At 42.7% G+C, this 18,444-nt stretch overlaps 1 protein-coding gene across 1 annotated transcript in view; it reads right to left on the bottom strand.

Moving 5' to 3' along the window:
• Positions 1-7,786: 7,786 nt before the first annotated feature.
• LOC129354028 (VPS10 domain-containing receptor SorCS1-like) overlaps positions 7,787-18,444 on the bottom strand; it is a 137,586-nt gene continuing 126,928 nt past the window's right edge. Inside the window, 7 exon segments of the mRNA XM_055023510.1 lie at positions 7,787-8,049; positions 10,479-10,636; positions 11,028-11,133; positions 11,530-11,629; positions 14,488-14,622; positions 16,333-16,445; positions 16,879-17,002. Of these exon segments, the coding sequence (XP_054879485.1) occupies positions 7,988-8,049; positions 10,479-10,636; positions 11,028-11,133; positions 11,530-11,629; positions 14,488-14,622; positions 16,333-16,445; positions 16,879-17,002 (798 nt within the window). The 3' untranslated portion in view covers positions 7,787-7,987.

The raw sequence follows: 18,444 nt of genomic DNA, 5'->3' as shown, positions 1-18,444 counted from the left end.
ACACTGAGACACACTGAGACCCACTGAGACACACTGAGACACACTGAGACCCACTAGGACCCACTGAGACCCACTGAGACCGGGGCGGCTGCGGGGCGGCTGCACTCCTCTCCGTCTGCAGGATGAGGCTCTGAGAACGGAAGCACCTTTCCATGAGACGGGCCTGACGGAGCCACATCTCCCCCTGTTGAGTCTGAATTATACTGTTCATCAAAATCTCCACATGGGAGAACAGAAGGAGGCACTGCACAGCTGGATGATATGGACACACACACACACACACACCCCCTCTGAGCTCAAAGACGTATGAATCTGCAATCTCTGTACAAGGACCTGTGAGTCTGTCCATCCTGATTATCTGATTAAATTGAAATCTCTATGACAACTGGAGTAATGAAAGGCAGCAGCTAAATGAAGTGAGCAGGTTTGAGCTGAAGCTGTTCTGTGTCACAAGGCAAAGCTTTAAAGGCTTTCAAAAAATAAAAAAATATAAAAAAAACAGCCGATAATGAACTGTGACAAACAGAAATCTGATTATATTAATGCTGTGAGCATAAAGAGAAATCTGGATGAGCTGAAGCGTCTCATCTCTTCATATCATGTGTAATAATTAGTTTTTTCTGATGATTAGTCAGTTAAAATGTCCAACTATGTACCAAATTCATCCTTATAAGAAATATCTTTAATACTGAAATATTTTAAATGTATTGATTCTTTTGTATGTTGATATTTTATCATAAGGATATCAAAGCTTTATGATAAAAACGCAGGAGGGTCCTCAGACTGAGACTCTGCATGGACACAAAACTGGACGGACGGACGGACGAACGGACGGAGGGATGGATGGATGGACGGATGGACGGACGGATGGATGGGGGTTCTGTGCTAATAGAGACATTTGTCCCAAATTCAGTCAATGCCTGCTTATGAACTTGCAGTTCAATCTGGACTTTGACTATGCCATTCTGCCAGCTGGCTGCATGTTGAAGGTTGTTATTCTGCCAGAAGGTGAAACTCAGACAGGTTTTTTTCTAGGTCTGCCCTGGATGCAACAGCACTTCTGTACTTGAAACACATGTTGAAACCATCTAATTTATCTGTCACTTTTTCACTTTATAGGAAAACTATCAACAGATTTCACAAAAAGCATCGAAGCTAATTGAGTTTTAAAGTGACGTTCCTCTGAAGGATAAAGATACGAAAGAACGTCTCAGAGGCGTTTCTCTCTCCTTGCTGCATCTGTATGTGAATGAGAGCAGCTGCATTAGCATCAGGCTGTATTAGTACACAGAGTGTGTAAGCCCAGCATGTAGGACAGAAAAAAACAGATGTAAAGAGCTGGAACAAAGCAGACGAGTGGCCCATGAATATGCTAATTCATGCATGATGTGGACAGTGACATTTGGTCGCTGTTTCAGCAGGCCTTTGTTCTGGTAGCATCTGCTGGTATCCTGGTTTTATCATCAGGTTCAAGAGATTTCTCATGCTGATTTTTCTCATGCTGAGTTTACTCTGGTGTTCCAGTCTGACTGCCTCTCTTCTTCCACTTCTCCTCACGGCTTGTTTTACTGCCACCATGTCAGCTGAACTGGTCCAATCACACCTCTTCCAGTGAGGCTGCTGATAATCTGTAATCTTCCAGCACTTTGGTTTGATCAGAGTTCAGGATCTGTTAACCAAACGGAGATCAAAACAACAATGAATGGACAAACGTCTCGTATGAAGTATTTAGACAATATGTCACAACAATAAAGCACATAAAATTAGAGCATTTTAGAATATCGACTGAATTCACCAAAGTACATACCTGCAAGGAGAAACCAACATGTTGGCTGCAGAGCCTTCACATGCTATGGATGCTATGGAGGAATCAAAAAAGCTGTTTCTTTTGAAAAAATATAAATAATAACGGAAATATTACTTAAATATTTTTAAATGCTGATTAACTGTTTCTTTTAAGATGGTGGAAATCTGGAAATCCTCTCCAGACATCAGCCTGCAGGTAGAGTTTGGGTAAAACTCCCAACGTTACAGCGGCCCTCAGCATCAGGCTTTATGTTGCTTTTTATGACGTTGTAATTTCAAAGACAACGTTGGAAATGACTCCATAGAAGGTCTGAAAGCCTTCAGCAACACAAACTGCTGTGGTTTGGTATTAAGCAGCAGCTGTGATGTCTGCAGGATGGTCCCTAATGAGCATGAGTCAGGGGCCATTTCACCGCTTCCACTGCAGCCCAGAAACACCAGAGTCTGGACCTCAGAGGCTGAATTTAATGAAACGCTGTCTGTCGCTGGGAGAGACAGACAGCCCAGTTCACATGGATTCACATGGATTCACATGCACCATCTGAAAAATGACTTGAATGAGAAACACTTTGAAGAAATGATGTCAAGTTTTATTAGCTGCAGGCTTTTAATCTGAAAATCCTGTGGCGATCGACAGATCCATCGAAAGTGGACTCTTTCTATCCGCTGTACAGCTGAAGTTCATTTCATGTCTGTGTTTTTGATAAGTTGTTTCAACAGCACACAGATGCTCCGTTATGTAAATCAGCCGTTGTCACAGATGCAGAGCTTCTCCTTTCATGAATTCTCCTCCAAGCCAAGTTTTATTGTCAGCTTCTATTGATGCCGAGGCCAGGAGACGCGCGCCCCCTGCAGTCAAAACTGAAAGCTCCTTCAGAGCCGAGAGGAAAACAGAAAACCTCTGCGCTGAATTAAGGAGAGATCAGCAGAATGCAAAACGCCTCGGCTGCATTTCCATATCAAACAACCCTGATCAGCTCTTTACACACAAAAAGATGTGAATATCTGTAATATCTTATGATCAGACGATGTAAGCAGGGTTTTTAATTAGTATTTGTCCCCATTGTTCCACTCTAACCCTAACTTGTTAAATATTTACCTCCATACTAAAATTTATTCAGCAAGAAACATTTTCACTTCACCAAATACGTATTTGGCAACAACTATTTGGTTTGGAAGCCAAACATTTAGTGTAAAGCTAAATATTTGATTTACTAAATAAATATTTTATATATTGATAAAATATTAACATATATATATTTAAAATATGTTATATATTTAGTTTGTGAGTAGTTTGAAACTTTGAGATTTATAAATGAATGACCAAAAACTGGAGATTGTAGGCAGATCTAAAACTCTAACTGGTGCATCTCTAAATGTAACTTTTTATGAATTATTGGATGCAGTTTTAACCCTAATCGATTCAAAACGAGGCAACATTTCTGCACTCTTCCATCCCTGAGGTACCAGCAGAACCCGTCTGGACCTGGACTGAACTCTGAAGGGTGAACATGTGTTTCTCCATCTCCTCCACCCTCAGAGCAGCAACAGGCTGCTGCCTCCCTGGATGGACATCATGCTTTTCTGCTGACTCATTGTTATTCCAGTCTTATTCTAAAACATATTTTGTACATCAGCTCTACCATTCTGCAGCTTAAACCGTTCTCTACGGTCATTCGCATGGCTGCTGCTCAGAGCGCAGCTGTTCCAGCATAAATAAGAGCAAAAGAGTCAGCTATAATTACCCCCATCCTTTATGCACCATCACTCATTTCAGCATCATTATTCTGTGCTCTGGACTTGTTAAGGTTACATCCCAGCTGAAATTAGCATCTTCATCTTTAATGACTCCCTCTCAGTTGCTCTTCCCTAATTTCAGCAGCTTCCCCTCATCTTAACAAACTGGTTAAAACACTCAGCGGAGAGATGGGCTGCAGATCCTCAGGTTTCGTCATGCCAGCCTCCTTCCATTTCTGAAGTTTCTCTACATTCATACAAGAGTTTTGATAAAGACTCCATTCAAAAAGTGAGGGTTGTTTGGAATTCAGGTGATATTTATGCAAAACCTGCCAGAAGCAGGCAACTAGTTCATTATTCAAATGAGATTTAAATGTTTCTATCTGAGGAAACAGCAGAACATCGAGTCTTCAGCGTTTTTTCATCGCTCCTCCTGGACCAGCAGGGGGCGACGAGCTCTGGCGTTGTGTCTTTGACTTTCCAATAATATCTCATACCATGAATGCCCAAGTCACTACATGAGCATTGATGTAGCGACAGTGGAGAGAAAAAACTCCTCTAACAGGAAGAAACCAGAACCAGAACCAGAACCAGCAGCTGTTAGCCAGGACTGACTGGACGTCTGAGCAGACAGATGGACTGACCCAACAGTACTTTCTATGTTAACAAAAAGTAAAAAGTTCACAGCAGGAGAAGGAAAACGTTTAGTTTTCATCAGCCAATCAGAACCAGAACCAGATTCCACTCTGATTGGACCATTACAGCTTTTACAACCAAGACAGAAAATATTTTTTTAAAAATCACAAAAAACACAGAAACAGTTAACAGACTTCTTTCCATTTAATAAATATGATTGTAAATGCATTAAACAATTACACACAGCACAGTTGAGGTCAAACAGAAACACTTGAACATTTTACCGTCTGTTCTCATACAAAAGCTGTACAGTAATAAAACTTTATTTTTTGGATTATTATTCATATTTCTCTATAAAAATAATAATCTTGCGAATTCTGCAAGGAGGAGATGAGAGGGTTGGGTCTAAAGCTCCGTGATGTTTCCCACAGCATCCACACATCCCAGCTCAGCTGAAGCAGGAAGCAGGAAGCTGGAAGCTGGAAGCCTTCAGACATCTGAACGGCTCCAGGTCCAAACCTCCAAGCAGCGCTTCCTTCTGGTTTGGGTTCAGACTTCACTGCTCCAGACTGACATGTTGGTTCAGTTTAAAACAAAGACTGGCCAAACGGACCTGGAGACTTTTTACATCCCTACTTTACAAAAGTTGCTCATAAAATAAAGTGAACTGCAGGGAAGTAAAATGTTATTTTGTTCTAATTTTCTTTTTCCACCAAAAAATAAATGACTCAAACACAAGACCTGGAACCTCCGATAAAAAACAAAGCGAGGAAGTAAACCGAGCCTAAAATTAATGTCTACAGAATGAAAGATGACATCAGTGTTAAAGTTGCATTGGCATCAGAGAGTCTGTTTTACATTTTACTGCTTCTGATGTTCCAATATTTTCACAATGCCTCGTTTCTACTGAGCGGTGCGGCACGGGTCGCTGCGGTTCGGTTCAGTTGGACAGTTTGTCCCGTACTCACAACCCAAACCGACCCGGTCCGGTCCCCCTACAGCTATAGGTCCATAGAACAATGATACGGTAGAGTTAGGATGCAACTACTGGCCTGGCAGTCTGTTGGTGGTGAGACAGAAAAACATCAATCAGTGGAAAAGAGCAGGAAAGGACTCAAGATGCACAACGGGTGAAATAATTTAAATATTATCATTAGAACTTTTGGAGAAAGTTCTCACCCACCGCGGGTGGTTCTTATCCTCTGAGGTCGGGTCCTCTACCAGAGGCCTGGGAGCTTGAGGGTCCTGCAGTATCTTGGCTGTGCCAAGGACTGCTGCACATTTCTGGACTGATATATATATATATATATATATATATATATATATATATATATATATATATATATATATATATTGCCTTCAATCTAAATAATAATATAAATAATATAAATAAGTCATCAAAATTGATCTGATCAGACCAAAACTGAGTTTCAATATTGAGTGAATTAAAACATTTAAACTACATATGTGAGCAAAAGGCTAATTTTCAACATACATAATGCTGAATAAGATCCTCCATCACTTTTAATCTTGTTAAAGCAGCAGTAGCCCACAAAGCAACATAAAAATCAAGTGATATTTTCCATACTTGTCAGTTAAAATACCCAGATGGACGTTAGTGACTTCATATTTCTATTTTTGAACCAGAAGTAAAATCCAATACTTTAGGATAACAAGTGGATACAACCAAACTGATTTTCTCACTTTTAGATTAGAACCTAGTTAATCCAGATTCAGAGCAACTTCCTGTCCTCTCAGCAGGTGTTTGGCACATTTCCTGAATCTTCAGGTCAATTGTCTGCAAGGCCTCACTGACAGGAACCAAAGGAAACAGCTGAGACTTCATGCACTGTCCTTCATCAACAGCACTTTGCAAACTTCTCACCGCCACATATCAACATGTCGGTGTTACAAACACGGACGTCTTGAATCAGACCAACAAGGTAATACATGAATGGAAAATTATTTAATTCTAAAAACGTCTGACAGCATAAAGAAACTGACTCCCTTCAGACATCACCTAATTAGAGTGATCCAGTGTTGAATGCAGTCTTAACTGGACTGGGCACTCAGAGCATTTATTAGAAATGATAACTCTGGAGGATCTGCAGGAATCAGCAGCTCAGGTGAGAGAACCTGGACAACTATAAGTGTAAAACTTCAGACTTTTATGGAACAGGAGCAAAAAGAAAGTTAGAAAAAGTTCTGCTTTCAGTTTATCACAGCCAGGATGGACACATGGTGAACGAGGAGGTGAGGTGCAAAACTTCACCATGAACATCCCCACCAGGAAACATGGAGGTGGCAGTATCATACTTTGGGGAGGCTTTCATCAGCAGAAGCAGCTCAGAGTTCATGATGACAAACCGGATCAAAACCCAGGAAAATACAGGAAGTATCACTGTTGGAGAAAGACTTCAGACCTGGGAGGAGATTCTCCCAGCAGGTCTTTGACCCCAAACATACAGCCGAAGGCAAGGGATATTTAGGTGTTAAAAAGGCCTAGTCAAAGCTCAGTGTTTTAAATAGATGTTCTCAAAAGCTTTTCATCCAATCTGACGGAGTTTTAAACTAATTTGCAAAGAAGAATCTGCCAGAAAGCGTCTGCAGGTGAGAGAAACTGTTTCATCCCAAAGTTCACAAACTTTCACTCGACGTGATGTTGATCCATCACAAAGACTTGGAATAAAATACTGACTGTTATGTTTGTAATGTGACAACATAAAGACATTTCCGGGGTCTGAAGATGTTTTCAAGGTGCGGTACATGGAAAAGCTTTGTTTGGCTCTAACATTATAAATGTTCTACCAAGGTCCGCCTGCGTTGCCTCAGAAGCTGCGAAAGCATCAATCAGGCGTTTCCATGTGTCTGGTCCAAGCCAGCCGCACCGCCCTGCAGCAGCTGCAGCAGCTGCAGCAGCTCCACTTCTGCTGCTGCGCTCCTGCAGCACGTCCTAATGAGCCGGGATGAAGACGGCGCCTCACTGCAGCAGGTCACATTGACCCAGATGTGTCACCAACCTTTGCAGGCCTTGAGCTCCACAGACCACATTAAGTATTCAAGCAGTCGCCCTCATCTCCTCCTGCCCACTGAAACGCTCTTAATGCTTCGCCCTGCTTCCATCTGTCTGTTGTTTTCCAGCTGCCACACTCCTGGACTTCCCCTGTAAAGCAGCTGGATCTCATTCCAGGTCCCACTTTTCTATGTGGGTCTCGATGAGCTCCGATTGGCCTCCTGCGGTTATTCCAGGACCGCCGGCAGCCTCGATGCCATCCACACACACGGCTTTATCTTTATCGGCTGACGGCTGGGGGCCGGCTGTGGGAAGGAGGTTATGGAGCACGGAGCTTTTTACAAACTGGCAGGTGTCATCAGTATTAGCAGAGGCAACAAACATGAAGGCTTAAATTAATCCTGACAACTCAAAGTTTCTGTAAAAACCAAAATAAAAGCAGAATATTTCAGTAGAAAACCTGCTTTGTGCCATAAATCAGCTTTTTGAGAACAATAGATCAAAAACTTTGAAATAGCTGAGTTATATTTTATAACAGTGTCTATTTTTAGTACATTTGTTATTAAAATACACAAAGTTTCAACATAGACGTTTCCTTCAAAACACGAAGGGGAAACGGGAAAAATGAAAACCTGTACACAGCGTCTCCTGCTTTCGGCAGAGCTCAGTTTGCATCATCCGGCTCCAACATGCACAGGTGTAAAGCTCCAAACCATCGGGATCCAAACGCAAAATCAAAACAAAAGTGAGATCAAATCCATGATGGGAGCTGGAGGAACGGATCCAGTCCAGAGTTCAGACGATGTATGTGGGGAGTTCTGTGGAGAATTTCACATGTACATGAGGTTTCACACATCCTGAGGGGAGAGCAGAGCAGAGCAGGCAGAACACACATTAAACCAAAGCATCATCACATACACGGTCAAAATCATTCATTAGATGTTTGTCGTGGTCTGGGGAATGTTCTGATTTTAAATATGCTTTTATGATCTGTAGATAATAAAAATGAACAGAAATACATCGTTGAAAACATCCAACCTTGTCAAAAAATGATCAATAATCAGATTCATTTACCATGAAGTTACTGGAATAAATAAACTTTTCAGTAATATTCCAGTAATAATCATCGTCTTGCTTAACTTTGATTTGATTGCAGTAAATTTGTGCAGCGTTGCAGACGGTTCAGTGGAACATGACTTCAAACATTTCCAAAAAATAAAAAGTGAATTATACATTGTTTTGCTAAATATTTCTGAGAGGTTCAATGCTAGTTGGAAAGTTGTTGGCACATTTCAGGCATGTTTAAGGTAAAATCTCCAAATATTGCTTCCTTTAAATTCATAAATTCAACAGAAATTCTGTTAAATATGAGGTCGAGATCTGTGCAGCTCCACAGGTCCGGTTCACACTCAGGAGTGAATTTCCAGACACCAGAAGTTTTTATGCTCTTCTGTTCTCTTCATGCAGATAAAGCCTGGGAATGTCCAGCCATCGTAACGCTCAGGAAGAGACGAGCTCTGCATCCCAGACATGGAGATGTTCTGCTGTGAAATGTGTGAGTTAAACCCAGATTGGACCCAAAAGGCTATAGCTGTTATCATCTGCAGTCCCACGTCAACATGGTCTGAGGGGCCATTCAGAGAAGAAGAAGATGTTAAGACAACATCAAAATCACATCACAGTTTGGTCATTTACTCCGGGTCCTGGTCCTGGTTCTGGCGAGGCGGAAGCATCAGAACCAGGACAGCTGGAGCTCAATGACTGTTTGGAGTTTTCTGTGGATGTCACAAATTTTCAGAAGACGGTTGAGATGAACTGAGCTGAATCAGTTTGGGCTAAAATAAAGTGAAGAGAGTTTTTGGTTTTGATTTCTGCAGGATCATCTAAAAAAATGTGACCTAATGGCAGAAAAACTGAAATAAAACATTTTGTGAAATGTTGCTCATGACTGAATCTCAGAGACACAATCAACTCTTCACAGGAAGAACTGATGGATGATGAACAGGAGGGGAAAGTTATGACCGTTTCTTTATTTTTATCCATAGAAATAAAAATATGTGGCCCTGTCTATTACAAAATTAATCACATTGTATTTTTGAAGATTGTTTTTAGCAGTAACCATATCGGCCCTGGATCTGCATGAAATGGTTGGTTTCTGCTTGACGATGTTCAGCAGCTGACAGTGGAAAACGACTGGAGGTTCATACGCTGCTAAGAAAAATAATAAAACCAGGATTTCAAAAAAATAAAATAAAAACAGAGAGGAAAAAGGGAAACAGAGTCCATTCATAACCCAGTTTTCTCTGAGAGGTGAGTAGATTATCAACCAGTTAGCATATTAGCTTAGCTTAGCTACAGGCTGTTAGCCTCTATTTCACTGGCATTTAATGAATTTATAAAGTGTAAAAAGGTGAGTCAGTCAGCAGCAGCTCCAGTCCCTCCTGTTCTTCCTCTCCTGAGTGAAATTAAAGCTGCAGACTGGAACTTTTATATTAATATTTGTTTTCACATATTTGTTAAAACTCTCATTATGTTGTGACAGTATGCTATGAGAGATAATCTGTGAAAAAGCCTTTTCCTCTGCCTTCTCCCAGTGCTACATAGAAACAACCAGTCAGTGGCAGGAGAGTGTTAGCGCTGTCAATCACAATCTCCTGTGGTGCTGCTCATCCTCCCCCCTTGCTGCATGCTATCCTGCAGCTAGCATAGCCAGTTGTGAGTGCTCAGTCTAATTAGCATAGCTACCAGTAACGGCAGATAAACGGGATAAATAAAATATTTTGGAATTGAATTGAATGTGGTTTTAGAAAGGCAGCGAAAAAGAAAGAAAGTGACTCAAATGCTGTAATAAAAGCAAATAATTCATTAATTAACGAGAAACAAAACTAAAGAAAATATTTAAAAAGTTAAAATGTAGTTAAAAAATGAAACTTTTGTTTCTTGTAAATCCAAAAAACCAAAAGTTGAGATTAAAATAAACACATAAATAAATAATAACTGACAGAATCAATAAACACTCGTTTTCAAAATTAATTTTGTGATTTTAAATAAGAAGTGTTGGCACTTATGTTGTTCCGTATTAATGTGAGGTTCTGATGTTGACCGGTTCGGAGAGGACAGCGTGTGGACCGTACCACTAACAGCCACTGATCTGTTTGTGTCTACTGCTCCTGCAGCCTGGACCACTTCACTGAGAAACAACAGAAAGCACAGGATGAGCCACAGGATGGGGTGAAACAGCCGGGAGGTGAGATGGGAGGCTCGGATGAGGTCAAAGGTCACTCACCGATGGGCCGCGAGTTCAACTCGGTGTCCAGAATCTCCAGAGAAGGAACCAAGTCCTGCGGTGAGCTGGGCGTGGCCTCTGAGGGATTGGCTGGACTCATCATTTCTGGCTCTTTGTCGTTCTGCATCTGCGCATAGACGTTGAAGCCTGGGATCTTCCTTGAGGAAAGATTTACAGTGAGGCAGACGGAAAGAGAGAGGAAACTCCCGCGAACACATGATGGATCGGACTGGTTTTAGAAACCTTTAGCCGAATGTTTGCTCCATGTCAACCAGCGTGTGGATGGGATTCAGCAGATATAAAAGCTGTTAAGGCTGATAAATGTTTCATTTTGCTTCTGCTGGTCTATTAATCTTCATGACCCTTCACATGATTTTCGCTCTGAACGCCACCTCAGCAAGGAAACCTGGTTTAACATTTCAGAAAGGTCAGCCGCCTCCATCTAAAGGCCTTCATCCTGAAAGCGGCTGACTGACATTTCTTCTTGTGAGCGATGACCTGATCAGCAGCTGTCAGCCGTTTGTGTGTCGAGCTTCAGGAAAACTTTACCTCTTAAATTTGTAGATGACAAACACAGCTAAACCCGCAACCACTACAGAGAGCAGCATTAGCATGGCAGAGCCACTGTGGTTCTCGCTGGTGTCCACCAGGGGCGCTGCAGAGACAGGGAGACAGCCACCGCAGCGCGTGAACACAGCAGAGTTAGACGAGGTGTATTAGCAGCCTGCTGCCTCATGCAACGAGCAGAAATGAACAGAAATGAGACCCATGTGATGAATCGGTTTAATATATGGACTTCTCTTACTCTTTAGCTTAAAAGCCCCTTTAGGACAGTAGCAGCATCCCCAAAAGGAAGAGGCACACATACGTCTCTGAATGTCTCTGTGTAGCTACATGGTGGGAGCCAATCAGACACAGGGGTGGAGTTATTAGTCGAGAGGGGGTGGGGCAATAAAAATATGAAATATAAACCTGACTGTCCGCTGAGCCTGGCCACATGCTTCATGTTTGTGCTGAAGGTTCATGGTGAGCAGGCGGACGGCGGCCTTACCTGCCGACAGGTGAGCGGCGTACACGGTGACCTGGACCCCCGGCCGCAGCGTGAACTGGACCAGGTTCTGATTCAAGGCGTTCAGCAGGAGGTCAGAGAGCTGGCGACAGAAAACACATGACCTGGGCTGAGTGCTATGGAAACACACCTGTCACAATTTAATGCTTCATATCCATCAATACATCACCAGGTGAAACAAATAGTTAGTTATTTTATTTTAAAGATTTACTTTTAAAAGCTAAACAAGCGTTTTGGATAAAAGAGGCAGAAGAACGTTAAGCATCTCAGAAAAACTCAACAAATATGAAAATATTCTTTTGCTGATGTCACATAAATACAATAGGTATTGAAATACAAATTCTTAAAATATCTTCTTTGCCATATTGAATTTTGCTATTTAAAGAACAAATAATGTCTCTATTGAGCCTTTCTTTGATGTTTATCAACCAGCAGCTCCATTACTGATTTTCTGTATTTTGTTTGTTTCAACCACAAACGTTGATATATTTTTATGGCTTATGGTAATTTCAGTGAAATAGTTGAGGGTGTATTGGACCTTAATTACGGGTCCATTAGGATTCAGTCGGATGGCAACAGGAAACTGGAATGTTGAGAAGATTGAATCTCTCCACAGAGATGTGATGCTATTGTTTGTGTCCCTGCAACACCTGAGATGCAATTTATGCAATTTTAGATGAAAGGAAATATCATCACCCAGCATGTTGTCTAAAACAAGAATTTACATTGTTTTCATCATATGGACTCAGTCACAGCAGTAGATGGATGCAATTTCACACACTGTACATAAAGTGTCTTCAGTTCAGATGATGAAGGAGTGTTGCATCGTCACAAACCAGAGAACTGCATTAAAGTGTGATCTGCAGGCTCTTTGTAACCAGCCAGCGCTAGGAGACAATGTGTTCCCATTTATTTAGACGAATCAATGAGAAACGGTAACACAGTCTGGCTCACAGGAAAATAATAGTTTAGCTCCCATAACACCAGATGCAGAATCTGAGTGAAATGACTGAAAAGTGAAAGATAAAAACAGTTTGGAGAAAAAAGAAATGAATGATGTGATGAAAAGGCTCGGCTCTCCTGACTATTGTTTTTATTCGAGTTTGAAACAAAATCAAAAGTTCAGAGTTTCTACACATTAACCTCTTCAAACTTCATAAGCAAGTTCTATCAGATCAGCACACTCTTCTGTAACAAAGGGAGGTTAAAACCCATGGCATCAATAACGCTCCAGTACCAAGAAACTCAAAGAACTGACCCGTAACTTCAAACTCACAGTTTCTGTAAGTTTAAAGTTTGCAGGAGAAATGCAGAGTTTCAGCAAACAGCTCATTAGGAATCAGTTTACTGTGTGGATCTTATGTTAACTAGAGGATTCAAATGGTAAATGGACTGGAATCGAACCTACAACCTTCCGATCTCAAGTGCCATACAGCCACAGTTGCCCTCAAACACTATTGGGAGGTTCTAATTATTATTGGACTAATTCATTTAAATTTTTGAATTTATTTTATTTGAATGGAATAAGGAATGAATGAATGAATGAATGAATGAATGAATGAATGAATGAATGAATGAATGTGCAGAAATTGTAGTAAATACTGGGGATTTAGCAAGATGCTAATTTCTATCCGCAGTTCCAAAGGAAACTCACCTGTTGATGCTGAATTTCCGACTCATGCAGTGTTCATGAAAACAACTTAAAACTAAAAACAGCCTCCACAAATCTGTTTTGGTTTTTTTCAGAGAAGGTCAAATGAAGTGGATAAAAACGTGCAGCACAACCTTTTTCAGCTCTGACCTTGAGAATGTTCCTGCAGCCTCTGAAATTATCATAACGCTGAATGCACTTTAAATACGGAGCTTATCAGCGCGGCCCTGACCTGCCCACACATGTGAACGCAGCTCCTGTAAGAGTCTTTGTCTGCAGGACCTTTTCCTCCATGATGCATAATGCAACGCAGGCAGATTGATCTCTGCTTTCAGACAGATGACCTGGGATCCAGCCTCGGAAGATTTCCACGACCCAGAGCTAAACTGGAGAACCATCCCAGCTGATCCACACAGACAGATCTCTTCACCGGAGCTTCTACACAATCTACAAACCAAATGTTGCTGTTTTCAAATCATCTTCATAAAAGAAGCCAATAAGGAGCTGCATGATTAAAGCAAACACTTCCTCTCTCTCTGCTGCAGAGACTTCATTTATCTTATCTGCCTCATTTGCTAAATTAATTGTGATATGAGTAATTCCTGTACTCCTTCATGCTCTCCTCTGTGCTGTTTAAATTTAGTCCGTGCTTTGACTAATTACTTTCTCACTGTTTGCATACCAGGGTCAGTGAAATCTGTTTTACATTCTAACAAGCGGAGCCAACTCTGCACTTTAAGGACGCCAGCCTTGAATGAAGATTTATGGCTGGTTTGGAGGGAGGTGGAACTTTCCAGAAGATCAAGCAGGAGGGAGGAAGAAGGGGAAAAATGGAGGATTTCTATCCATGGATTCTTCCCGGCATTAACATCGATCATCATCCGTTAGGTTAGACCGAGCAGCTCTGCTTCATGTCGATTGATGCTGAACATTTCTTTCTCTGCTCCCCCCAACATCATGTAAGTTTAAAAGTCAGTCCTTTCACTCATAATACTTGTCAGGCTTATTGATTAGTCGATTCTTCAAGCATTTTCCAAAATTAGACTCCCAGAAAAAAAAATTCTCCAGCAGATTGATAGTGACCTCTGCTGGTGGCGAACAGGAACTTGAAGCTGCAGGTTTAAATTTTCAGGAGCCATTACTGGACAAGCTGCCGCTATGAAAAGACTCTCAGTGAGTCACAAAGCAGCAACATACGATCCACAGCCGTGTGTTGTGTTAAAGTCAGAGCGAGGATAACAAGGTGACATCGATCCGCCCACAGAGGCTGGAGGACGCCGCCGCCTCACCTGATCTAAATGAGCCGAGCTCTTCTCTGCTTTCCCCTCGGTGAGCTGCTTGTCAGGCAGCAGGAAAAACTCGGCTGCTGTTGGTAAACCTGGCAGGACGGTGACCAGGAGCAGGTCCTCCCGTACGCCTGTCGCCTGCAAGGAGATGAGAGACAGGAGCTGCTGAGATCAGAGCCTCAGATTAAAACCCGCTGGGCTTCATCAGACGACAGATGGAACCGAACCACCCTGTGAAATCATGACTCATCTGTCCCTATTATTAAACAAAATATCTGTGCCCCAAAAACAGCTGAAAAGGTTTTAGATGTATTTTTAGACATCTGAATTATTTAAATTCAACTGCTGAGGGAGATGGAGCAGAAAACGAGTTTATGAGAACTGAAGGCTTTTAATGAGGCATGCAGTTCAGGAACCAGGTGGAACTCGCGTTATATTTGTAATAAAATCCATTTTGATCAGCAGCATGAGAGGAATCAGTGATTGGAAACACATATTTAAATCATCATGTAAAGGTGAGACACTGCCAACAAAAATGTCTTCATAAAATCTGCTAAAATGACATCCTAAAAATATAATGAAACAAAATATAAATTTATAAATTAAAACATGCAAACAATCATATATTTAGATACAGACATCAACAAGTTTTTACTTGTGGGAACCAGTGAAGAAGTTACATTTTTGCAGACTTTGAATGACAAAACATACATAGCGCCATCTGGTGGACAAATCTAAAATGTTAACAACTAACAGTTCAAAATAAGATTACCCTAAGCCCATTCCTAACCCAAGCAGCAACTGCCACTTCGTCCGCCATTGCTCTAAAAATGATGGCTGACAATGAATCTTGGGTTGAGCAGGCAGAGGAGGACACTCCTTTGAACCTGAACAGCTTTTGTGTCATCGCTGTGACATAATCGGAGTTTCGACTCTCCCTTAATGAAACTGGATCCCAGGAGGAATCTAAAAAGAAGGGGTGGTCATAAGCAAGGTTTGTAATTATTCAGTTCAAACAATAATTTCTGATTGTTGATTTTTTTTTCTAAGATTTTTACAGGTTTTCTGTGTTTCCTGTAAGTATGAAGGTAACTGACTGATTTTAAGTCAAAGAACTTTGTGAACTTCAGTTCTCAGTTAAATAATGTAAAAATGAGTAACTCTCCTTTTATATCAGTGTAAATAAATCAATAAAGAGATGAGGAAATGTCCCACTGCCTCCTGCAGGGGTCGCTGGTTCTTCCACTTCCCTCTGTGAGCTTCAGTGATCGCTCAACAGAGTCATCAAATCTGATTTTCATCTCAGTTATTCGTCTCGCTCCGTTCCGCCTTCAAGGCTGAGGTTGTCACCAGGAATAAAAATAAAAAAAAACATAAAAATAATCATGTCAGAAAGAAATAACAAGCCGGGCGTGTTCAGTGAAGATTGGAGAGATGGATGTATTTCTGGCATCAATTTTGATTTTGCAGGATCAAAAAAGTGTGAAAGGATGATGATGCAAGAGGCAGAGAGCTGCTTCCGAAGAAACAGAAATATATCAGAATCCTGAGGAAGTGTCAAGAACCGGTTAATGAGTCCGACGGTCTCTGACAAGCCGTGGGGGGTTAGGGCATGTCAGAGCTGGAATCATTTCTTCCACCTCACAGTTTATGTTTGGCTCATCTGCCAGCGTCTCCTCGGGTCACCGCTGGACCAGGAGTTCTGATGTTTATTGGGTCCGGTCCTGAACTCTCACACTGTTCACCTGCTGCAGTATTACTTCCACCTCCCCAGTTCTCCTTCTGACCGTTTATCAAGGTAAAAGTCCAACCTGTACGGAGCTGAGCAGCAGAAAGCAGCAGCTTCACCTGGATCAGAGCGTTCCGGATCACCCGGCTCACATCCTGCCGCCACTCAGCCACGTCCGGGTTGTGTTCGTCCAGGTTGGAGGAGAAGGCCAGCAGGTGGGATCGGAAATATTCTGCACGAAGCAAACATAACGTGAAGATTTATCACTGATGGCTTTTAGCTTCAGCTTATCATGAAGAAACATTTTGCTAAAGGAAATTATCAGCTTTTTTTTTTAATTCAGGTCTAGGTGTCACAGATACAATTTTGCAGCCAGAAATATTTCCAGACTCTCTTTCTTATAAGTGAGCAAAAAGCAAAGGAGCCCTGAGTTAGCCAGCTAGCTTAGCAGCGTGTGGAGCAACAAGTGAGGGAGGGGCAGCGCTGCATTCCTGCTTTTTATCAGACATTAGACTGTTTACACTGTAATCACTGAAGCCTGTAGATCAGTGGCTCTCATAACGACAAGCAGTTGGACTGTGTGACGTGGTGGTGGCGCCTCCTGCTGACAGAGAGGCAGCTTGTTGTTGTGACATCTTGTGAGCTTGTTCAGAGTCTCAACTCACCGTGGACAGCGATAGTTTTCCTGTCCTGCAGGATGGTGCTCCCAGCAGACACCTGCAACGTGACAGTATTGATCCCCTCCCTGGAGAACGTGCACGCCACGCTTCCCTCCAGGGTGATAACAGGCTGCTGGAGAACACACACACACACACACACACACACACACACACACACACACACACACACACACACACACACACACACACACACACACACACACACAGAGCCAGTCAGTCCGAGCGTTCCCCTGAGAGTCGGCCATCAGCAGCCGGCTAACCTGGTTCTGTAAGGAAACCAGCAGGACGGACTGACATCAGAACCAACGACTCTGTTCATCCTTCAGGCCTCAGTTTGACACCAGCTGACAGAACCGGCCGCCTCATCCCAACACAAACACTTTCACACAACAGAGAGGCGGACAGCCGGAGCGGTCCGCTTGACTTGGGCCACACGTTCTGGTTCTGGATTACTTGATGCACCAACTGTTTGATTGGAGGTTTTTCTTCTAAACACAAAATTTAAATTTAAATTGATTTCAGTTATTAAAGGAATAAAACTATCCAAACCGACTTTTCCCAAATAATTTTCTGTTGGATTTTATGATGATCTCATCACAGGTCCACCATGTCCACCCGGTACCATCAGGTCCACCCGGTACCACCCGGTACCACCCAGTACCACCCGGTACCACCAGATCCACCAGGTCCACCCGGTACCACCAGATCCACCCAGTACCACCCAGTACCACCCGGTACCACCAGGTCCACCCGGTACCATCAGGTCCACCAGGTCCACCCGGTACCACCCGGTACCACCAGGTCCACCAGGTCCACCCGGTACCACCAGATCCACCATGTCCACCCGGTACCACTTGATCCACCCAGTACCACCCAGTACCACCCAGTACCACCCGGTACCACCAGGTCCACCCGGTACCACCCAGTACCACCTGGTACCACCAGGTCCACCAGGTACCACCCAGTACCACCCGGTACCACCCGGTACCACCAGGTCCACCAGGTCCACCAGATCCACCCAGTACCACCCAGTACCACCCAGTACCACCCAGTACCACCAGGTCCACCAGATCCACCATGTCCACCCGGTACCACTTGATCCACCCAGTACCACCCAGTACCACCCAGTACCACCCAGTACCACCAGGTCCACCAGATCCACCATGTCCACCCGGTACCACTTGATCCACCCGGTACCACCCGGTACCACCCAGTACCACCCGGTACCACCCGGTACCACCAGATCCACCATGTCCACCCGGTACCACCAGGTCCACCAGGTCCACCCGGTACCACCTTCTCCTTCTGACTAATTTGCTATTTTCCTGAGGATCATCGATCTGGGAAACTCATTTATGCCAAAGTTTTAGCGTCTTAATGGAAGTTAATATTCTGCCTTCAGAACATTTTGTTCATGCACTTCCCAGAATTTGTCTCTTTCCTGAATGATGTGATGACTGGACATTCCCATCATGTGGATATTTGTGTGATTTGTCGCTAACACATCCCTCCTCCCATTATTGTGGCATTGATCAAATAGAAATCCTGCTG

Source organism: Poeciliopsis prolifica, unplaced genomic scaffold (assembly GCF_027474105.1).
Source record: "Poeciliopsis prolifica strain line A6 unplaced genomic scaffold, Auburn_PproV2 SCAFFOLD102, whole genome shotgun sequence".
Classification (NCBI taxonomy): Eukaryota; Metazoa; Chordata; class Actinopteri; order Cyprinodontiformes; family Poeciliidae; genus Poeciliopsis; species Poeciliopsis prolifica.
Note: the sequence above shows the minus strand (reverse complement) of the source record. Positions and strands in the feature narration are given on the sequence as shown.